The sequence below is a fragment of the Brachyhypopomus gauderio genome, unplaced genomic scaffold (assembly GCF_052324685.1).
Source record: "Brachyhypopomus gauderio isolate BG-103 unplaced genomic scaffold, BGAUD_0.2 sc93, whole genome shotgun sequence".
Classification (NCBI taxonomy): domain Eukaryota; kingdom Metazoa; phylum Chordata; class Actinopteri; order Gymnotiformes; family Hypopomidae; genus Brachyhypopomus; species Brachyhypopomus gauderio.
Window position 1 is genome coordinate 331,293 of NW_027506914.1, and position 23,381 is coordinate 354,673.

The 23,381-nt window shown below is 40.1% G+C and overlaps 2 protein-coding genes across 4 annotated transcripts; both read right to left on the reverse strand.

Moving 5' to 3' along the window:
* Positions 1-4,471: 4,471 nt before the first annotated feature.
* On the reverse strand, positions 4,472-10,089 carry LOC143495153 (uncharacterized). Of its 2 annotated transcripts, XM_076992442.1 has the most exons (5): positions 9,986-10,089; positions 6,875-6,980; positions 6,033-6,766; positions 5,814-5,877; positions 4,472-5,589 (listed from the first exon to the last, which is right to left on the reverse strand). In XM_076992442.1, exons 1-5 carry the CDS (start codon positions 9,992-9,994, stop codon positions 5,453-5,455), a joined length of 1,050 nt encoding a protein of 349 aa, XP_076848557.1. In that variant the 5' UTR covers positions 9,995-10,089; the 3' UTR covers positions 4,472-5,452. The 2 variants fall into 2 exon arrangements, with proteins under 2 accessions (XP_076848557.1, XP_076848556.1); XM_076992441.1 differs by lacking the exon at positions 9,986-10,089 and having other exon boundaries at positions 6,875-8,425.
* Positions 10,090-16,792: 6,703 nt separating this feature from the next.
* LOC143495149 (uncharacterized) lies at positions 16,793-23,181 on the reverse strand. Of its 2 annotated transcripts, XM_076992437.1 has the most exons (5): positions 23,077-23,181; positions 19,980-20,085; positions 19,138-19,871; positions 18,919-18,982; positions 16,793-18,694 (listed from the first exon to the last, which is right to left on the reverse strand). In XM_076992437.1, exons 1-5 carry the CDS (start codon positions 23,083-23,085, stop codon positions 18,558-18,560), a joined length of 1,050 nt encoding a protein of 349 aa, XP_076848552.1. In that variant the 5' UTR covers positions 23,086-23,181; the 3' UTR covers positions 16,793-18,557. The 2 variants fall into 2 exon arrangements, with proteins under 2 accessions (XP_076848552.1, XP_076848551.1); XM_076992436.1 differs by lacking the exon at positions 23,077-23,181 and having other exon boundaries at positions 19,980-21,484.
* Between the last annotated feature and the right edge of the window lie 200 nt (positions 23,182-23,381).

Sequence of the window (23,381 nt, forward strand, 5' to 3'; positions counted from 1 at the left end):
GGTCATTTCAGTCCTTCAGAAAAAATGACACCCCTTACAGTTTACAGGTAGTAGGTTAGAAAACTGTGTTCATGTTCAAGTTCAAGTTTGTTCTGTTCAATTTATCACTTAATCATGGAAGGAGCTTACACATCTAGGTATATTTTACTAGATCAACTAAATTATTAATTGTCTAACTATTAACTATTAGCCTAGTTGAAAAGAGAACACTTCCATGATGTGGATCTGTATTTAATAAAGACGTGTTATGGTTTGTATTCTGTCAAGACAGAGAATGTTGTATGATGAAGTTGAGTTATTAGCTGAGTTATAACTAACTTCTGTAACTATATAAATATCCTTCTTGAATCATTAATTTTTTCTACATTATAAAGCTTAAGTATGTATCCAAATAAACTTTGTATAGCTTGTTTACTATTTGTTTCTTTTGTTATTTCAGGTGGAGTTTCCATCTGATGGCTCCTTTATTGGACAATCAAAGTGCAACTGCAAAGCTAATCAGGGTCACTGCAATCACTGTTGTACACTCTTGGACACTTTTTGAAGCTAGACTGCAAATCTGTCCCTCCTATTGTTGATAAAACCTCACTGCCACAGACTTGGCACATTCCACCACGTGCATTAGGTTTAAGACCAAAACCTATTAATACAGTGACAGTGTCAAAATTAAAGCCATCCACAGCAACTCAACATCCGAAGAAATATAAAAGATGCTGTGATGGTATCATTCCTAACCTCTGTTGCCCCATTCCAGCCCCTCTTCCAAGTGATCAGTTTGCTCATGACCTTACAGAGATCCTTTCTGCTATTGGAAGCACGTGTCAAATGGTCCAGCTACTTCAAGCATCAGCCAGACATCCAGTGGATAAAGTTGCAACAGAGTAAGACCTGCCCTGTGGATCACTGTTTACTTCCCAAACCCACAACCTGCCCACCACTACAATCACTGACCCTCACCCACTGTTTCCTCTGCCGCCACAGCCATGTAATTACACCACAGCTTCAAATGAAAATGAGAGTAACTACTACTGTGGCATGACTGTCACCCTCTCTGATGCAGTAGATGGAAATGAGGGACCAGAGCACAAACTAGACCTGGCACAGTGTCTGCTTCTAGGATTGTTTCTAGAATTGCAGACTTTGACTGCTTTTTGACTAACACTTTGATGTGTTAGCCTGCGATCTACTGAGAATTATAAATACTTGTCTTGATACAGCTACTATCCCTGAGTCGTTTAAGCATGCTATAGTTCAGCCACTATTAAAGAATCACAGTTTAGATCCAAATAATTTTAGCAATTATCGTCCGATATCAAAACTACCATTTTTATCTAAAGTTCTAGAAAAGGTAGTTTATAATCAGCTCACAGCTTTTTTAAACGAAAATCACATATATGAAATATTCCAGTCTGGTTTTAGAGCATTGCATAGTACGGAGACTGCATTACTTAAAGTGACAAATGATTTATTATTGGCTGGTGATCAGGGATATTGTTCTGTGCTGATTTTATTGGATTTATCTTCTGCTTTTGATACTGTCGATCATGCAATTTTAATTGAGAGATTGGAGAATTGCGTAGGTATAAAGGAAAAGGCGCTGAACTGGTTCGTGTCATACCTTACTGATAGAACATTTTCAGTAAATCTGTCTAGTTATTTTTCTTCCTCATCAGTTTTAAACTGGGGTGTTCCTCAGGGGTCAATCCTAGGGCCATTATTATTCTCCTTATATCTTCTGCCTTTGGGTCAAATTATTCGTAAACATGGTATTGCTTTCCATTGTTATGCAGATGACCTACAGTTATATATTCCCTTACAAATTGGAAAACTGGGTTCTTTAGCAAGACTAATAGATTGTGTCTCTGATATAAAAAAATGGATGGCAATTAATTTTTTACAAATAAATGATAGTAAAACAGAGGTTATCTTGTTTGGTCCACCCAAGTTAACACAGGCCTTTGCATCAGACCTGGGAATTTTTAAACATTATGTAAAATCCCATGTAAAAAATCTAGGTGTTATTTTTGATCCTGAACTAAAATTCGACAAGCAAATTAGTGCCGTTGTCAGGGGGAGCTATTTCCAGCTGAGGGCAATTGCTAAAGCTAAATCATTTCTTACATTTTCTGATTTAGAGAAGCTTATTCATGCTTTTATTTCCTCCCGGCTTGATTATTGTAACGCTTTATATTTGGGTTTAAGTCACAAATCTGTTGGCCATCTGCAAATGGTTCAGAATGCTGCTGCGCGTCTCCTTGTGGGTGCTAAGAAAAGAGATCACATTTCTCCAATATTAGCATCTTTACATTGGTTGCCTGTCCAACTTAGGATACAGTACAAGGTTTTATTGTTGGTTTTTAAAGGCTTAAACGACCTGGCTCCCTCTTACATTAAAGATATGCTCTGTTATTACGAGACCCCTAGAGCTCTAAGATCATCGTCACAGTTGCTGCTGTCTGTTCCTCGGTCTAGACTTAAGCGGAAAGGGGATCGAGCCTTTTCTATTGCAGCACCAAAATTGTGGAACAGTCTGCCAGTTGATATTAGAGGAGCATCATCAGTCACTTGTTTTAAAACTAAATTAAAGACATATTTTTACTCTGTGGCTTATGATTGTAGCTGAACTGTCTAAATTGTTATGTTGTGTGGATGTGATATGGTATTTTTTACTTTATTATTGTTAGATACATGTGTGTGTGTATGTGTGTATATGTGTATGTGTATATGTGTGTGTATATGTATGTGTATATGTGTATGTGTATATATGTATATATATATATATATGTGTGTGTATGTATGTATGTATATATATATATATATATATATATATATATATATATATATATGTGCACGCACACTGTCTATTTTATTCTGTTTTATTAGTTCTTTTTATTGATGTTTAATGTGAAGCACTTTGGGTAACACTTGTGTTTTAAAGTGCTATATAAATTAAATAAACTTGAAACTTGAAACTTGCTTAGCGACAAATATGCAAAGACAGAAAAAGCCTGTGCAGACCCTGGCAATGAAAAGGGGCCTAGAGATGGAACCCATTGCAGCTTCAGAGTATAGCCAAGTAACAGGTTATCACACATGACCTTGTGGCTTCATCATAAATCCTCATGCCCCCCATTTAGGTGCCTCACCTGAACGTAAGTTGGTTGACAATTCTGGGCTTCTTCAGGGGCTTCTGGAGATAAAGTGTCCAAATGTGGACACTTTTGTTGAGTGCAGTTACCTGTCTGCAGGCCCAGATGGCTCTTTTGCTCTTAAATGCAACCATGACTACTATTACCAGGTAATTGGACAGATGGACATCACTGGAATGAAGGGGTGTGATCTTTTTGTTCACTGTACCAAAGACAATCACCTGGAGCGGATCCACTTTGATGCCAAGAAATGGGAGTCTATGAAAACTAAACTGGATATATTTTCTGCCTGGCCTGTGCCAGGAATAAAGGAAGCACACATACATTTGGCATTGTTCCTTAAGAAAACTACTGTTAATAAGTAAACATTTCTGTAATATGAGAGTTTTAAGAATTGATTTTAATAAGTGAGAGAATGTCACATGACCATAAAAAATGAACTGAGAATGATTTTTTACAAAATTAGTACATTGTTTTTATTGGTTCACAATGAGCAAAATGTGTCACATTAATTTCATTTTAAAAAAATGCACATCAATAAAAGTTGAGCTGAATAAATGTTTGAATGTTTGTTACTCAGTGGAAGAATAATTTCCCAGCAATTCAAAGTCCAGTATGGCTAGTAAAAATAATGCTGAATTTGAATATAGTTCATGGTTGTACTATGCATGTTACCATTTGATAATCCACTTTGAATATGTGACCTCATAATTAAAAAAGAGGTCACTGAAAATTGGTAAGTAGAGCACAAACAGTCCATAGCTGGTTAACTGAACCACACAGGGAAAGGGGCAGAACATAATATATGGTATTCTTTAATGTGTCTGATTGCTCGCACAACATGGATCCTCAAGCGAGCAATTTCTTGCATGCATGTAATTTCTTCTTTACTAAACTGCCCACATGGCCCCAAGAATGTAGGAATTACAAGTTTCACACGAATGTTACTGAGGAGGTATTTGATAAGAAACCCTTTATCTACAATTACTTCATCTCCTGGTTCAAGTAGGCTCAGAATGGTAGACTCTTTGGTAATTTCTTTATTTGAGATAAAGATTACCAGACCTTACTTCATGCACTGCACAAATTCGTCTCATCTGGCTACAAGATGTTTTCCCAGAAGGATTTTGGCTTACTTACATACATTCTGGAAAACTGCACTCTTGCTTTTTTATGTCTCTGTGTCAGCAGTGGGGTCCTTCTGGGTCTCCTGCCATAGCGTTTCATTTAACGGTAATTCAAATGTCGACAGATAGTTCGAGCTGTAACTGATGCACCCTGTGCCTGCAGGACAGCTTAAATTTTTTTGGAACTAGATTGGGGCTGCTTATCCACCATCCGGACTATCCTATGTTGCAACCTTTTATCAATTTTTCTCCTCCATCCATGTCCAGGGAGATTAGCTGGATTGCCATGGGTTGTAAACGTTTTGATTATGTTGCACACCATGGACAAAGGAACACCAAGATCTCTGGAGATGGACTTGTAACCCTGAGATTGTTGATATTTTCCCACAATTTTGGTTCTCAAGTCCTCAGACAATTTTCTTCTCCTCTTTCTGTTCTCCATGCTTAGTGTGGCACACACAGAGATACAATGCAAAGATCGAGTCAACTTTTTTATCTGGTTTCAGGGGTGATTTTTAAATTGCCCACACCTGTTACTTATCCGTTTTTTGTGTTGTTCCAATACATGCAAAGGAAATAAACATATGTATAACAAAACATGTGTAATTGCAATAATTTTCTGGGAGAAACACTTTTGGCCATGACTGTCGGAGTTGGAAAGAAGCCAAAACATTGCTACAAGAAATGTGCCTGGATTTCTATACTCGAGCACGGGGGTGGAGGTAGGATGTATGTGTGGGTGTGCCACCCAGGGTAGGGAGAGGGTAGCTCAAGCTTTGTAACTCTGATAGAGCTCTTCAAAGGGTGACTGTTTTCATTTGATCACCTACAAAAGAAGATAAATCTACCACTTTTTTCACAATGTGGCAAATTTCATGTTTTTTCTGTCATGGTTTAAAGAACATGGGGTCTAACTATAGGAAATAAGTAGGTAGATTACTAGGTAAGTAAACTAGGAAATTACAATGATATTTTCGGTAAGGAAGTGCAGTACTGTTATTATTTAATTGTTGGACAGAAAATTATCTATCCAATTAGTCAACATTTGTATGCATATTGCCATCTGCCACAGACATGTGACCAGCAGGTCTGTGTTTTGTATGAGTTTGTCACATGTTTAGTAGATTAATGAACAAGGAGCAGTCTATGTATTGTCATTTTTTTTTATTTTAAAATTTAAGTTGGTGATTTTCCTCGCCTCCCACAGATCCTTGAGAAAGCGTAGGCAAGTCTGCTAAACACAGACTTTCTCCTGGTCTTAGAGGTGGTCTTGTTAGGGGTGGATGTTGCCTCAACACTAGGAGATTGTACATCTGTAAAATAAAAGAAATGCTGTTTAAAGGCCACAGGATTGTGAAAGAGGGGTTTGGGTGTAATAAAGGTTTTTATCTTTCATGCTGCACAACTAAAATAGGGTTTGACAAAACATGGTCCCCTACTTATTTACTCCTTTAGACCATCTCACATAAACCTGTTAGTAGCTCATGCTTACACTACAACATTGCACAAGTTAGAACAGTAAAATATTAACAAGTACCATCTGGAATACGTGTGTCCGCTGTCTGGTCCTCCGTCTGAACACACAGATCGTTTGTCCGTTTCTTAATAGAGAGGAGACAATTAGATTATAACCATTCATCATATGATTCAGACACTAACATATAAATGTACAATTGAACATTCAAAAGAGCAAAATCTACAGCTAACAGTGTGACTGGGAATAAATGTAAGACATTTTAAAGAATAAAACAGATACCTTGGATCTGAGCTTAAGACACCATGGTGACTTGAACCGCAGGCGAGATTTCTTCTGCTCTGACTGACTAGTACATCTGAATGCATCGATCAGTTTATTTAAAAATGAGAATTTTGATTTTACTTTGGTGATCTTGAAACCCTCAATCTGGAAATCCTCACAGGACACCCTGAAGAGGCGCTGTATAGTCACCTGATCAGGGTGTTTTTTCATGAGCCGTTTCTTTTTTGCACTGCAGAGAACTAGTGTCGCCGGGACCCTTTCATAATGTGGTTTTGGCATCCTAAACTCTTGAAGCAGCAACGACTGGTAAAGCAGGGATGAATTTAACCCCTTGTATTTGGTGGCAATGATTGACAGCAGGTTGATGGGAAGGTCCTGAATGAAGTTTCCCTTCTTATATACACCATTCTTCCAAAAGGTTAGCACACCTTCTTGTGGAGACCAGCTGCTCTGTGAATATTTGGGAGACTCGTGGCTTGGTGTCTCCAAGGAGTCTCTCCCGGCATGTGCAGAGCACAGCTCGATCAAACTTTCAAAAGTTATGCTGCTGTCCGAGTCACCAATTGGCACAACCTCACGGCGTCTTCGCTTTATAATCTCCAGGGAGTCGTCAATCGGGAATGATGTTTTCCCTTTGATTCTGATAGCCAATGATGAGATCTGTTTGGTGGGAAGGTGTGGAACACTGTCCCTCTCCTCATCTTCTCTATTCACCTCATCAAATGGCAAATCTGATTTGATCAATTACAGAAAATGATCAATTATAAAAAAATATACTGAGAGCAATGAATAACTAACACATTATGTCTTTGGTAACAAATTACCACATTAAATCTCACCTGAAAACCCGGTACTTTGGGCTTCCTCTGTCTTTGAGTTTTTCATGCTTGGGGTAGACATATCAGAGACCTCAGCAGGAAGCTCATCTATTGGCCCAACTTTAGTCTGTAGTAGAGAAAATGAAGACATGCAACTGATTAATCAAGTGCTTGTAAACCATGTTATCCCAAGATGTTTTAGATGTTGAACAAAGTGCTGTCCAGCAATTAAAAGACAAGACACATAAAACATACAAATACACAAAACACAATAACTTAGTTTCATTAAAAAGCCAAAGAAAAAAAAGACTTAAGCAGAGATTTAAAAACCAACAATGTAGGGGCACTTCTAACATGTAATGGCAATGGATTCCATAATTTGGGAGCTAAAACTGCAAAGGCACGATCGCCCCTGTGCTTCAGTCTAGATTTAGGGACCACCAGAAGAAGCTGATCAGCAGATCTGAGTGACCTAGATGGAATATATGACTGCAAAAGCTCAGAAAGGTAAGTAGGAGCTAAACCATTCAATGACTTACACAAAAAGCAAGATCTTAAACTCAATTCTAAAATGGACAGGAAGCCAATAAAGAGAAGCTAATATAGGTGAAATATGTTCTTGTTTTCGTGTTTTTGTTAAAAGCCGAGCAGCAGCATTCTGAACCAACTGTAGCTGTGAGATAGAACCTTGGCCAACACCAGCATAAAGCCCATTACAGTAATAAAGTCTGGATGAAATAAACATGAAAATGGTTTAACCTTAGTTAAAAGCCTCAGTTGAAAAAAACTGGATTTGATAACAGAATTAATCTGTTTATCCAATTTAAAATGACTATCCATTATCACGCCAAGATTTTTAACATGGGGTCTTACATAGGTGTCCAAAGAACCCAGGTCATTATAAGGGGACTGAGTGACACTACTGGGTCTAAAAATCTATTTCAGTTTTATTTTCATTGAAATGTAAAAAAGTTAAAGCCATCCAAGCTTTGATGTCTTCAAGACAATCTAGCAACAGTTTTAAGGAATCTGGTTCTCCTTGTCGTAACAGCAAATAAATTTGGGTATCGGCTGCATACATGTGAAAAGAGATACCATATTTCCTAAGAATGGATCCCAATGGAAGCATATACAATGAAAATAAAACTGGTCCAAGAATGGCACCCTGGGGAACCCCACATGTAAGACGTGCTGAGGAGGATACAAAATCACCAAGGCTGAAAAACATCTGTCAGACAGATAAGATTTAAACCATTCTAAAGCAGCGCCTTGTATACCAACACATTGCTCCAATCGAGACAAAAGGATACCATGATCCACGGTGTCAAAAGCAGCTGTAAGATCCAAAAGCATAAGAATAGCACATTCTCCCGAGTCAGTAACTAATAAAAGATCATTAAAAACTCTTAACAGTGCAGTCTCAGTACAATGAAGAGGTTTAAAACCAGATTGAATCATCTCTAGGATACCATTTTTATCCAAGAAATCTTGCAGCTACAAAAATACAACTTTCTCCAATACTTTTGACAGAAACGGGAGCCTAGAGATTGGTCTGAAATTTGAGAGCACAGAATGATGTAAAGTTTACTTTTTAATTAAGGGTTGCACCACTGCATGCTTAAATTCAGATGGCATGATTGCTGAGGCAAGACTGCTGTTCACAATTGCATGGATGTTTGGCCCAATAATGTCAAAAATATCTTTAAAAAAGCGAGGAGGAACGACATTTGTAGGAGAAGCTGAAGGTTTTAAGTGAATAATAATTTCCTTTAAATAAGAGAAACAGACTGGTTAAAAACAGCAGAGCAAGTAACCATAATGGATGGATCATAAGAAGGAAATATAACAGAAGATCTAATATTATTAACTTTATCTACAAAAAAGTGTAAAAACCTTTCACAGTTCTCCAAGGAAACATCAGGGTAATGAGATCTAGGGGCATTAAGAACAGCACTAATGAAATATTAAAAATAACTTGAGGCTTGTGACTATTATTTGCTACCAAAGCCGAAAAATATTTCACCTTTTACAATCTGTCTGATATTGTCTGATAATGTCTGATATTTCTTACAGCTGTTCTTTAAAATCTCAAACGACACCTGCAACCTGTCTTTCTTCCACTTACGTTCTGCTCGTCTACATTCTCGTCTAGCTAAACGAGTAGCATCATTTATCCAGGGTTCAGATTTCTGTTTACAATGCATAGTCCTTACTGGAGCAACTTTGTCCAAAATAGTTTGACATGAGGAATAAAACAGAGGTCAGTTCCTGCGTATTTAGACCTAAATTTGATCCCAAACTTGTCTGCACATCATTAAAAGCAGCAGAAAACTGCACAGCAGTAGTAGGATTGGAAACACGACGGCAACGACCCGGAGCGCAGGGTTTGGTTACATTGGAAAGGGACATTTCAAATAAGATAGGTATATAGTCAGAAAATATAGCATCACATCTCAATATTAAAAACCGACAGACCATATGATAAAACAAGATCTAATGTGTGTCCTTGCAATTGCGTGGAGCCAGCCACTGACTGTACAAAATTAAAAGAATCAATAATATTTAACAACTCTTTGACCAGCGGCTTAGTGGGACAGCAAACATGAATATTAAAGTCTCCGACAATTTAAACACGGTCATATTTTGGCACAATTCCAGCCAAAAACTCTGAGAAGTCATTGATAAATTCCTTATTATATTTAGGTGGTCGATCGATCACTGCACATAATACTGGACAAGATCTGCCCAACTCGAACATGTTCAATTCAAAACTGGAGTAGATTTCTGCCGACAGATAAAAGTTTCTTTAAAACCAGTTGCTACTCCACCTCCACGTCCAGTCATCCTCGGGGAATTTAAGTACGTACAGCCTGCTGGTACAAGTTGTGAAAAAAACACTAAAATCTCCAGCATTTACCCACGTTTCAGTGACACATAGCAAATCCAGCCGATAAAAAGTGAATAAATCCTTTAAAAAGAAGGTAGCCACAAAACAAACCCAAACCAAACTAACAGCGGCAGACGGCACGACACACACACTGGCGCCATCTCGAACTTGGAATCAGACTTGAGCTTTAAGACTTGAAATCCTTATTTTACCATAATAAATAAGTATAATATAGAATCACATACCTGCCTCATGTTGTATTAAAGGGTAAAATGTGAACCGCTCAGCTTATATAGTTTATCCGTAACCTAGCAACTAGCAACTAGCAACCGAGGGGGAGGGGGGAGAGGGAGGGGGGAGGGGCGTTTCTCTCTCGCAGGTTCGCGCGCAGCGTGCGGAGTCGAGCACTACGGTCAGAAGCAAAAGTAGAACTGAGCCAAGAAGAAAGCAAATATATATATTTTTACTATAAGTAACTTTAATCTGTTATACAGCCTAAATGTTAGGATTGTGTACAAGCTGTTTGTAATGGTAATTACTTGACGTTTTACTTAACTTTAGCTGTTAGGTTTTTTAATATTATTTACAACAATATTGGGTCATTTTCAGTGGCGGACTTAGCAATTTGGGGGCTCAAGGCGAATTTAGCTAGGGGGCCCATCAACATTAATATGCGAGAAATAAGTTAGCTCGTCAGGGGGCCCGTACAGTGTGCTGCAGTTAGAGGGGCCCAAGGCAATTGCCTAGCAATGCCTCTATGTAAAGACAGCCTCTGGTCATTTTACAACCTAATATTCCAGTTTGTTTCAGTCAGGACGAGAGAGGCAGGCTGTGTTGTCAGGGCCAGGTCATTCCAGTCCTTCAGAAAAAATGACACCCCTTACAGTTTACAGGTAGTAGGTTAGAAAACTGTGTTCATGTTCAAGTTCAAGTTTGTTCTGTTCAATTTATCACTTAATCATGGAAGGAGCTTACACATCTAGGTATATTTTACTAGATCAACTAAATTATTAATTGTCTAACTATTAACTATTAGCCTAGTTGAAAAGAGAACACTTCCATGATGTGGATCTGTATTTAATAAAGACGTGTTATGGTTTGTATTCTGTCAAGATAGAGAATGTTGTATGATGAAGTTGAGTTATTAGCTGAGTTATAACTAACTTCTGTAACTATATAAATATCCTTCTTGAATCATTATTTTTTCTACATTATAAAGCTTAAGTATGTATCCAAATAAACTTTGTATAGCTTGTTTACTATTTGTTTCTTTTGTTATTTCAGGTGGAGTTTCCATCTGATGGCTCCTTTATTGGACAATCAAAGTGCAACTGCAAAGCTAATCAGGGTCACTGCAATCACTGTTGTACACTCTTGGACACTTTTTGAAGCTAGACTGCAAATCTGTCCCTCCTATTGTTGATAAACCCTCACTGCCACAGACTTGGCACATTCCACCACGTGCATTAGGTTTAAGCCCAAAACCTATTAATACAGTGACGGTGTCAAAATTAAAGCCATCCACAGCAACTCAACATCTGAAGAAATATAAAAAGATGCTGTGATGGTATCATTCCTAACCTCTGTTGCCCCATTCCAGCCCCTCTTCCAAGTGATCAGTTTGCTCATGACCTTACAGAGATCCTTTCTGCTATTGGAAGCACGTGTCAAATGGTCCAGCTACTTCAAGCATCAGCCAGACATCCAGTGGATAAAGTTGCAACAGAGTAAGACCTGCCCTGTGGATCACTGTTTACTTCCCAAACCCACAACCTGCCCACCACTACAATCACTGACCCTCACCCACTGTTTCCTCTGCCGCCACAGCCATGTAATTACACCACAGCTTCAAATGAAAATGAGAGTAACTACTACTGTGGCATGACTGTCACCCTCTCTGATGCAGTAGATGGAAATGAGGGACCAGAGCACAAACGAGACCTGGCACAGTGTCTGCTCCCAGCGTCTGACCTCATCTGTTTTCAAAAGGATTGTTTCTAGAATTGCAGACTTTGACTGCTTTTTGACTAACACTTTGATGTGTTAGCCTGCGATCTACTGAGAATTATAAATACTTGTCTTGATACAGCTACTATCCCTGAGTCGTTTAAGCATGCTATAGTTCAGCCACTATTAAAGAATCACAGTTTAGATCCAAATAATTTTAGCAATTATTGTCCGATATCAAAACTACCATTTTTATCTAAAGTTCTAGAAAAGGTAGTTTATAATCAGCTCACAGCTTTTTTAAACGAAAATCACATATATGAAATATTCCAGTCTGGTTTTAGAGCATTGCATAGTACGGAGACTGCATTACTTAAAGTGACAAATGATTTATTATTGGCTGGCGATCAGGGATATTGTTCTGTGCTGATTTTATTGGATTTATCTTCTGCTTTTGATACTGTCGATCATGCAATTTTAATTGAGAGATTGGAGAATTGCGTAGGTATAAAGGAAAAGGCGCTGAACTGGTTCGTGTCATACCTTACTGATAGAACATTTTCAGTAAATCTGTCTAGTTATTTTTCTTCCTCATCAGTTTTAAACTGGGGTGTTCCTCAGGGGTCAATCCTAGGGCCATTATTATTCTCCTTATATCTTCTGCCTTTGGGTCAAATTATTCGTAAACATGGTATTGCTTTCCATTGTTATGCAGATGACCTACAGTTATATATTCCCTTACAAATTGGAAAACTGGGTTCTTTAGCAAGACTAATAGATTGTGTCTCTGATATAAAAAAATGGATGGCAATTAATTTTTTACAAATAAATGATAGTAAAACAGAGGTTATCTTGTTTGGTCCACCCAAGTTAACACAGGCCTTTGCATCAGACCTGGGAATTTTTAAACATTATGTAAAATCCCATGTAAAAACTCTAGGTGTTATTTTTGATCCTGAACTAAAATTCGACAAGCAAATTAGTGCTGTTGTCAGGGGGAGCTATTTCCAGCTGAGGGCAATTGCTAAAGCTAAATCATTTCTTACATTTTCTGATTTAGAGAAGCTTATTCATGCTTTTATTTCCTCCCGGCTTGATTATTGTAACGCTTTATATTTGGGTTTAAGTCACAAATCTGTTGGCCATCTGCAAATGGTTCAGAATGCTGCTGCATGTCTCCTTGTGGGTGCTAAGAAAAGAGATCACATTTCTCCAATATTAGCATCTTTACATTGGTTGCCTGTCCAACTTAGGATACAGTACAAGGTTTTATTGTTGGTTTTTAAAGGCTTAAACGACCTGGCTCCCTCTTACATTAAAGATATGCTCTGTTATTACGAGACCCCTAGAGCTCTAAGATCATCGTCACAGTTGCTGCTGTCTGTTCCTCGGTCTAGACTTAAGCGGAAAGGGGATCGAGCCTTTTCTATTGCAGCACCAAAATTGTGGAACAGTCTGCCAGTTGATATTAGAGGAGCATCATCAGTCACTTGTTTTAAAACTAAATTAAAGACATATTTTTACTCTGTGGCTTATGATTGTAGCTGAACTGTCTAAATTGTTATGTTGTGTGGATGTGATATGGTATTTTTTACTTTATTATTGTTAGATACATGTGTGTGTGTATGTGTGTATATGTGTATGTGTATATGTGTGTGTATATGTATGTGTATATGTGTATGTGTATATATGTATATATATATATATATATATGTGTGTATGTGTCACGTTGTGGGGGGGCCCCCTACCGGTCGCCCCCGGTTACAGCGGCAGCGGTCCTGTTTTTGGTCACGTGATGTTCGTTCCTCAGGTGGGCGGGACCCGTGATCCGTCTCACCTGAGGGTCGTTTGTTCGTCTATATACGTCTTGTCTTTGTACCAGTTGACTGCTGGTTATTATTTCCTTCATTTGGAACAATGCACGGGTTTTTGGTTTGCACACTTTCTATTAAACCATCCTCTTTCCCTGAGACTTGGCGTGATCGCTTCCTTTTTGAGTTGCTCACCCTGCCCGTCACAGAATAACCAGCCACCTTCGGAAGCCGCCAGTCTCCTTTGCTTTCTCCTTCGTTCGTGGTCATGTCTCGTGGTAAGTGTTTGTCTACGTGCTGTGTGTTTGTCGTGTATTGTCTGAGAGAGTGTTGAGTCTGTCCCCACTCGTCCCGCCGTGTTTAAATGTTGTTTGTGTTTAAACCCGTAATTCACACGGCGGTGACTAGAGCTGGGGACCGGTAGACTCCGCTCTCGCCCAGCGAAACTACCGGTGCCTCATTGCGCACGTCCGTTGTCCGTTATCGTCTCTGTGTGTGTGTGTATGTACGTTGTAGTGTTTTGTTTTAATAACGACGCGGACGTGAGCGAGTGTGTGAGTGTGCCGTGGTGTGTGTTTCGCTGGTGGTGTTCGTGTGTGTATGTAGTCGGGTCCACCGGTGCGTGCCGCACGCTAGACCGCGTTAGACGCGAGGGTCTCTCGGTGCCTTTTGCCTCGCTCACCCGATATCCCGCGGTGACGGGGGTGAGCGACTGCGCCCGAGAGACGCGTCGCTGTGGGCGTGACGCGCAAGCCGCTCGCGTATAGCTCTCTCTCTCTCCAAAGATCTGCGGATCCCGTGGGAGAACGGTGAGAGAAAGAGAGAGCTGGAGTAGGCGCGTCACGCTCCGCAGAGCGCGCGCATCGGTGGGTCCTGTCCGTTTGTTTGTGTTCTGTCTTTGCGTGTTCATTTTGTCCTAGAGTGTAGCGTGCTTTGTTTTATGTAATTCCTCTCTTGCACCCCTCTTCACTGTGTGTGGGGAGGGGTCCATTTGAGGTCCCGTGCCACTGGATGTGGCACGGAGGGCACCTTGGGTGCGTATATGTTAAATGTTGTGTCTGTGTTTTTTGTTTTGTTATTCCCCAGAGGGGCCCCCCCTAAATATGTTTTTGGGGGGGAGCTATGGGGTTCCTGAGCCACGGCATGTGGCTCAGAAGGCACTGCTCCATCAGAAGACCTGACCGTTTGGGAGGGACCCCTGAGCAAAGAGGAGCCCCTGTACCCCTTTGTAGGCGGAGGACGCCTGGGGTGTAAGGACAGGGTGTCTCCTCATGCCAAGAAGGGGTCCCTTCCCCCCTGTGTAAAAGGGGGGTCAGTGGTCGGAGCAGTGCGCGTTTGTGTTATGTGTCGTCTGTGTGCGTGTGTGTGTGTGATGTGTTGCAGGTCGCTCCTGGAGGTGGACTGCGGCACTCCCGGACCTAGTGGGGTCTCCAGGCGGAGACCCTCCCCTTCAAGCTCGGGGTGACCAGCGTGTCCCTGATGCGGATTGCCAGGGCCCTGGTCTCTGGCGCTCCTGGGTTGGGTGGAGGAGTCCACCTTGAGATGAGGGGCCCCGGGAGGGGTTCACTCCCCAGGAGTCTGGGGTGACCCCTAGCGAAAAGGGCAGGGGTCAGCTCCGAGCAGGGAGGTAGGTTCGGGAGGTGTTTGTGGAAGCCGTGGCCGCACCCCAGTGTGGCGGCCTGCACACATCCACACCTGTGAAGTGTGTTGGGCCATGTGCTCCCGGTCCGCGCACAGCGGTGGGGCTTAAGCGGCCTAAGGCCGGTTAGGGCGCGAGGGCCCTGTGACCGACCGGGGCGTGGTTATCGTCTTGTTGACGGCCCAGTCGGTCCAGGGTCCCGCCCAGGAGGCGAGCTAACTTATGTGTTTTTATGTTTCAGCTCCAGGACTGCAGGGAACGGGTCCCTGCCTGGTCTGCGTCCTGTGACGAGGAGCTTTTGTGTTTTGTGTTTCAGCTCTAGGACGGCAGGGAACGGGTCCCTGTCTTGTCCCCGCCCTCCCGCCCCTTTGTTGTGTTTTGTGTGCTGCCGCTGTAAGCCGCACATCCGGAGGGGAGTGCGGCTTTGGTGGGGGGGTCTGTCACGTTGTGGGGGGGCCCCCTACCGGTCGCCCCCGGTTACAGCGGCAGCGGTCCTGTTTTTGGTCACGTGATGTTCGTTCCTCAGGTGGGCGGGACCCGTGATCCGTCTCACCTGAGGGTCGTTTGTTCGTCTATATACGTCTTGTCTTTGTACCAGTTGACTGCTGGTTATTATTTCCTTCATTTGGAACAATGCACGGGTTTTTGGTTTGCACACTTTCTATTAAACCATCCTCTTTCCCTGAGACTTGGCGTGATCGCTTCCTTTTTGAGTTGCTCACCCTGCCCGTCACAGTATGTATGTATGTGTATATATATATATATATATATATATATATATATATATATATATATATATATATATATATATATATGTGCACGCACACTGTCTATTTTATTCTGTTTTATTAGTTCTTTTTATTGATGTTTAATGTGAAGCACTTTGGGTAACACTTGTGTTTTAAAGTGCTATATAAATTAAATAAACTTGAAACTTGAAACTTGCTTAGCGACAAATATGCAAAGACAGAAAAAGCCTGTGCAGACCCTGGCAATGAAAAGGGGCCTAGAGATGGAACCCATTGCAGCTTCAGAGTATAGCCAAGTAACAGGTTATCACACATGACCTTGTAGCTTCATCATAAATCCTCATGCCCCCCATTTAGGTGCCTCACCTGAACGTAAGTTGGTTGACAATTCTGGGCTTCTTCAGGGGCTTCTGGAGATAAAGTGTCCAAATGTGGACACTTTTGTTGAGTGCAGTTACCTGTCTGCAGGCCCAGATGGCTCTTTTGCTCTTAAATGCAACCATGACTACTATTACCAGGTAATTGGACAGATGGACATCACTGGAATGAAGGGGTGTGATCTTTTTGTTCACTGTACCAAAGACAATCACCTGGAGCGGATCCACTTTGATGCCAAGAAATGGGAGTCTATGAAAACTAAACTGGATATATTTTCTGCCTGGCCTGTGCCAGGAATAAAGGAAGCACACATACATTTGGCATTGTTCCTTAAGAAAACTACTGTTAATAAGTAAACATTTCTGTAATATGAGAGTTTTAAGAATTGATTTTAATAAGTGAGAGAATGTCACATGACCATAAAAAATGAACTGAGAATGATTTTTTACAAAATTAGTACATTGTTTTTATTGGTTCACAATGAGCAAAATGTGTTACATTAATTTCATTATAAAAAATGCACATCAATAAAAGTTGAGCTGAATAAATGTTTGAATGTTTGTTACTCAGTGGAAGAATAATTTCCCAGCAATTCAAAGTCCAGTATGGCTAGTAAAAATAATGCTGAATTTGAATATAGTTCATGGTTGTACTATGCATGTTACCATTTGATAATCCACTTTGAATATGTTACCTCATAATTAAAAAAGAGGTCACTGAAAATTGGTAAGTAGAGCACAAACAGTCCATAGCTGGTTAACTAAACCACACAGGGAAAGGGGCAGAACATAATATATGGTATTCTTTAATGTGTCTGATTGCTCGCACAACATGGATCCTCAAGCGAGCAATTTCTTGCATGCATGTAATTTCTTCTTTACTAAACTGCCCACATGGCCCCAAGAACGTAGGAATTACAAGTTTCACACGAATGTTACTGAGGAGGTATTTGATAAGAAACCCTTTATCTGCAATTACTTCATCTCCTGGTTCAAGTAGGCTCAGAATGCTAGACTCTTTGGTAATTTCTTTATTTGAGATAAAGATTACCAGACCTTACTTCATGCACTGCACAAATTCGTCTCATCTGGCTACAAGATGTTTTCCCAGAAGGATTTTGGCTTACTTACATACATTCTGGAAAACTGCACTCTTGCTTTTTTATGTCTCTGTGTCAGCAGTGGGGTCCTTCTGGGTCTCCTGTCATAGCGTTTCATTTAACGGTAATTCAAATGTCGACAGATAGTTCGAGCTGTAACTGATGCACCCTGTGCCTGCAGGACAGCTTAAATTTCTTTGGAACTAGATTGGGGCTGCTTATCCACCATCCGGACTATCCTTTGTTGCAACCTTTTATCAATTTTTCTCCTCCATCCATGTCCAGGGAGATTAGCTGGATTGCCATGGGTTGTAAACGTTTTGATTATGTTGCACACCATGGACAAAGGAACACCAAGATCTCTGGAGATGGACTTGTAACCCTGAGATTGTTGATATTTTCCCACAATTTTGGTTCTCAAGTCCTCAGACAATTTTCTTCTCCTCTTTCTGTTCTCCATGCTTAGTGTGGCACACACAGAGATACAATGCAAAGATCGAGTCAACTTTTTTATCTGGTTTCAGGGGTGATTTTTAAATTGCCCACACCTGTTACTTATCCGTTTTTTGTGTTGTTCCAATACATGCAAAGGAAATAAACATATGTATAACAAAACATGTGTAATTGCAATAATTTTCTGGGAGAAACACTTTTGGCCATGACTGTCGGAGTTGGAAAGAAGCCAAAACATTGCTACAAGAAATGTGCCTGGATTTCTATACTCGAGCACGGGGGTGGAGGTAGGATGTATGTGTGGGTGTGCCACCCAGGGTAGGGAGAGGGTAACTCAAGCTTTGTAACTCTGATAGAGCTCTTCAAAGGGTGACTGTTTTCATTTGATCACCTACAAAAGAAGATAAATCTACCACTTTTTTCACAATGTGGCAAATTTCATGTTTTTTCTGTCATGGTTTAAAGAACATGGGGTCTAACTATAGGAAATAAGTAGGTAGATTACTAGGTAAGTAAACTAGGAAATTACAATGATATTTTCGGTAAGGAAGTGCAGTACTGTTATTATTTAATTGTTGGACAGACAATTATCTATCCAATTAGTCAACATTTGTATGCATATTGCCATCTGCCACAGACATGTGACCAGCAGGTCTGTGTTTTGTATGAGTTTGTCACATGTTTAGTAGATTAATGAACAAGGAGCAGTCTATGTATTGTCATTTTTTTTTATTTTAAAATTTAAGTTGGTGATTTTCCTCGCCTCCCACAGATCCTTGAGAAAGCGTAGGCAAGTCTGCTAAACACAGACTTTCTCCTGGTCTTAGAGGTGGTCTTGTTAGGGGTGGATGTTGCCTCAACACTAGGAGATTGTACATCTGTAAAATAAAAGAAATGCTGTTTAAAGGCCACAGGACTGTGAAAGAGGGGTTTGGGTGTAATAAAGGTTTTTATCTTTCATGCTGCACAACTAAAATAGGGTTTGACAAAACATGGTCCCCTACTTATTTACTCCTTTAGACCATCTCACATAAACCTGTTAGTAGCTCATGCTTACACTACAACATTGCACAAGTTAGAACAGTAAAATATTAACAAGTACCATCTGGAATACGTGTGTCCGCTGTCTGGTCCTCCGTCTGAACACACAGATCGTTTGTCCGTTTCTTAATAGAGAGGAGACAATTAGATTATAACCATTCATCATATGATTCAGACACTAACATATAAATGTACAATTGAACATTCAAAAGAGCAAAATCTACAGCTAACAGTGTGACTGGGAATAAATGTAAGACATTTTAAAGAATAAAACAGATACCTTGGATCTGAGCTTAAGACACCATGGTGACTTGAACCGCAGGCGAGATTTCTTCTGCTCTGACTGACTAGTGCATCTGAATGCATCGATCAGTTTATTTAAAAATGAGAATTTTGATTTTACTTTGGTGATCTTGAAACCCTCAATCTGGAAATCCTCACAGGACACCCTGAAGAGGCGCTGTATAGTCACCTGATCAGGGTGTTTTTTCATGAGCCGTTTCTTTTTTGCACTGCAGAGAACTAGTGTCGCCGGGACCCTTTCATAATGTGGTTTTGGCATCCTAAACTCTTGAAGCAGCAACGACTGGTAAAGCAGGGATGAATTTAACCCCTTGTATTTGGTGGCAATGATTGACAGCAGGTTGGTGGGAAGGTCCTGAATGAAGTTTCCCTTCTTATATACACCATTCTTCCAAAAGGTTAGCACACCTTCTTGTGGAGACCAGCTGCTCTGTGAATATTTGGGAGACTCGTGGCTTGGTGTCTCCAAGGAGTCTCTCCCGGCATGTGCAGAGCACAGCTCGATCAAACTTTCAAAAGTTATGCTGCTGTCCGAGTCACCAATTGGCACAACCTCACGGCGTCTTCGCTTTATAATCTCCAGGGAGTCGTCAATCGGGAATGATGTTTTCCCTTTGATTCTGATAGCCAATGATGAGATCTGTTTGGTGGGAAGGTGTGGAACACTGTCCCTCTCCTCATCTTCTCTATTCACCTCATCGAATGGCAAATCTGATTTGATCAATTACAGAAAATGATCAATTATAAAAAAATATACTGAGAGCAATGAATAACTAACCCATTATGTCTTTGGTAACAAATTACCACATTAAATCTCACCTGAAAACCCGGTACTTTGGGCTTCCTCTGTCTTTGAGTTTTTCATGCTTGGGGTAGACATATCAGAGACCTCAGCAGGAAGCTCATCTATTGGCCCAACTTTAGTCTGTAGTAGAGAAAATGAAGACATGCAACTGATTAATCAAGTGCTTGTAAACCATGTTATCCCAAGATGTTTTAGATGTTGAACAAAGTGCTGTCCAGCAATTAAAAGACAAGACACATAAAACATACAAATACACAAAACACAATAACTTAGTTTCATTAAAAAGCCAAAGAAAAAAAAGACTTAAGCAGAGATTTAAAAACCAACAATGTAGGGGCACTTCTAACATGTAATGGCAATGGATTCCATAATTTGGGAGCTAAAACTGCAAAGGCACGATCGCCCCTGTGCTTCAGTCTAGATTTAGGGACCACCAGAAGAAGCTGATCAGCAGATCTGAGTGACCTAGATGGAATATATGACTGCAAAAGCTCAGAAAGGTAAGTAGGAGCTAAACCATTCAATGACTTACACAAAAAGCAAGATCTTAAACTCAATTCTAAAATGGACAGGAAGCCAATAAAGAGAAGCTAATATAGGTGAAATATGTTCTTGTTTTCGTGTTTTTGTTAAAAGCCGAGCAGCAGCATTCTGAACCAACTGTAGCTGTGAGATAGAACCTTGGCCAACACCAGCATAAAGCCCATTACAGTAATAAAGTCTGGATGAAATAAACATGAAAATGGTTTAACCTTAGTTAAAAGCCTCAGTTGAAAAAAACTGGATTTGATAACAGAATTAATCTGTTTATCCAATTTAAAATGACTATCCATTATCACGCCAAGATTTTTAACATGGGGTCTTACATAGGTGTCCAAAGAACCCAGGTCATTATAAGGGGACTGAGTGACACTACTGGGTCTAAAAATCTATTTCAGTTTTATTTTCATTGAAATGTAAAAAAGTTAAAGCCATCCAAGCTTTGATGTCTTCAAGACAATCTAGCAACAGTTTTAAGGAATCTGGTTCTCCTTGTCGTAACAGCAAATAAATTTGGGTATCGGCTGCATACATGTGAAAAGAGATACCATATTTCCTAAGAATGGATCCCAATGGAAGCATATACAATGAAAATAAAACTGGTCCAAGAATGGCACCCTGGGGAACCCCACATGTAAGACGTGCTGAGGAGGATACAAAATCACCAAGGCTGAAAAACATCTGTCAGACAGATAAGATTTAAACCATTCTAAAGCAGCGCCTTGTATACCAACACGTTGCTCCAATCGAGACAAAAGGATACCATGATCCACGGTGTCAAAAGCAGCTGTAAGATCCAAAAGCATAAGAATAGCACATTCCCCCGAGTCAGTAACTAATAAAAGATCATTAAAAACTCTTAACAGTGCAGTCTCAGTACAATGAAGAGGTTTAAAACCAGATTGAATCATCTCTAGGATACCATTTTTATCCAAGAAATCTTGCAGCTACAAAAATACAACTTTCTCCAATACTTTTGACAGAAACGGGAGCCTAGAGATTGGTCTGAAATTTGAGAGCACAGAATGATCTAAAGTTGACTTTTTAATTAAGGGTTGCACCACTGCATGCTTAAATTCAGATGGCATGATTGCTGAGGCAAGACTGCTGTTCACAATTGCATGGTCGTTTGGCCCAATAATGTCAAAAATATCTTAAAAAAAGCGAGGAGGAACGGCATTTGTAGGAGAAGCTGAAGGTTTTAAGTGAATAATAATTTCCTTTAAATAAGAGAAACAGACTGGTTAAAAACAGCAGAGCAAGTAACCATAATGGATGGATCATAAGAAGGAAATATAACAGAAGATCTAATATTATTAACTTTATCTACAAAAAAGTGTAAAAACCTTTCACAGTTCTCCAAGGAAACATCAGGGTAATGAGATCTAGGGGCATTAAGAACAGCACTAATGAAATATTAAAAATAACTTGAGGCTTGTGACTATTATTTGCTACCAAAGCCGAAAAATATTTAACCTTTTCAGCTTTTACAATTGTCTGATATTTTTTACAGCTGTTCTTTAAAATCTCAAACGACACCTGCAACCTGTCTTTCTTCCACTTGTCTTTCTTCCACTACATTCTCGTCTAGCTAAACGAGTAGCATCATTTATCCAGGGTTCAGATTTCTGTTTACAATGCATAGTCCTTACTGGAGCAACTTTGTCCAAAATAGTTTGACATGAGGAATAAAACAGAGGTCAGTTCCTGCGTATTTAGACCTAAATTTGATCCCAAACTTGTCTGCACATCATTAAAAGCAGCAGAAAACTGCACAGCAGTAGTAGGATTGGAAACACGACGGCAACGACCCGGAGCGCAGGGTTTGGTTACATTGGAAAGGGACATTTCAAATAAGATAGGTATATAGTCAGAAAATATAGCATCACATCTCAATATTAAAAACCGACAGACCATATGATAAAACAAGATCTAATGTGTGTCCTTGCAATTGCGTGGAGCCAGCCACTGACTGTACAAAATTAAAAGAATCAATAATATTTAACAACTCTTTGACCAGCGGCTTAGTGGGACAGCAAACATGAATATTAAAGTCTCCGACAATTTAAACACGGTCATATTTTGGCACAATTCCAGCCAAAAACTCTGAGAAGTCATTGATAAATTCCTTATTATATTTAGGTGGTCGATCGATCACTGCACATAATACTGGACAAGATCTGCCCAACTCGAACATGTTCAATTCAAAACTGGAGTAGATTTCTGCCGACAGATAAAAGTTTCTTTAAAACCAGTTGCTACTCCACCTCCACGTCCAGTCATCCTCGGGGAATTTAAGTACGTACAGCCTGCTGGTACAAGTTGTGAAAAAAACACTAAAATCTCCAGCATTTACCCACGTTTCAGTGACACATAGCAAATCCAGCCGATAAAAAGTGAATAAATCCTTTAAAAAGAAGGTAGCCACAAAACAAACCCAAACCAAACTAACAGCGGCAGACGGCACGACACACACACTGGCGCCATCTCGAACTTGGAATCAGACTTGAGCTTTAAGACTTGAAATCCTTATTTTACCATAATAAATAAGTATAATATAGAATCACATACCTGCCTCATGTTGTATTAAAGGGTAAAATGTGAACCGCTCAGCTTATATAGTTTATCCGTAACCTAGCAACTAGCAACTAGCAACCGAGGGGGAGGGGGGAGAGGGAGGGGGGAGGGGCGTTTCTCTCTCGCAGGTTCGCGCGCAGCGTGCGGAGTCGAGCACTACGGTCAGAAGCAAAAGTAGAACTGAGCCAAGAAGAAAGCAAATATATATATTTTTACTATAAGTAACTTTAATCTGTTATACAGCCTAAATGTTAGGATTGTGTACAAGCTGTTTGTAATGGTAATTACTTGACGTTTTA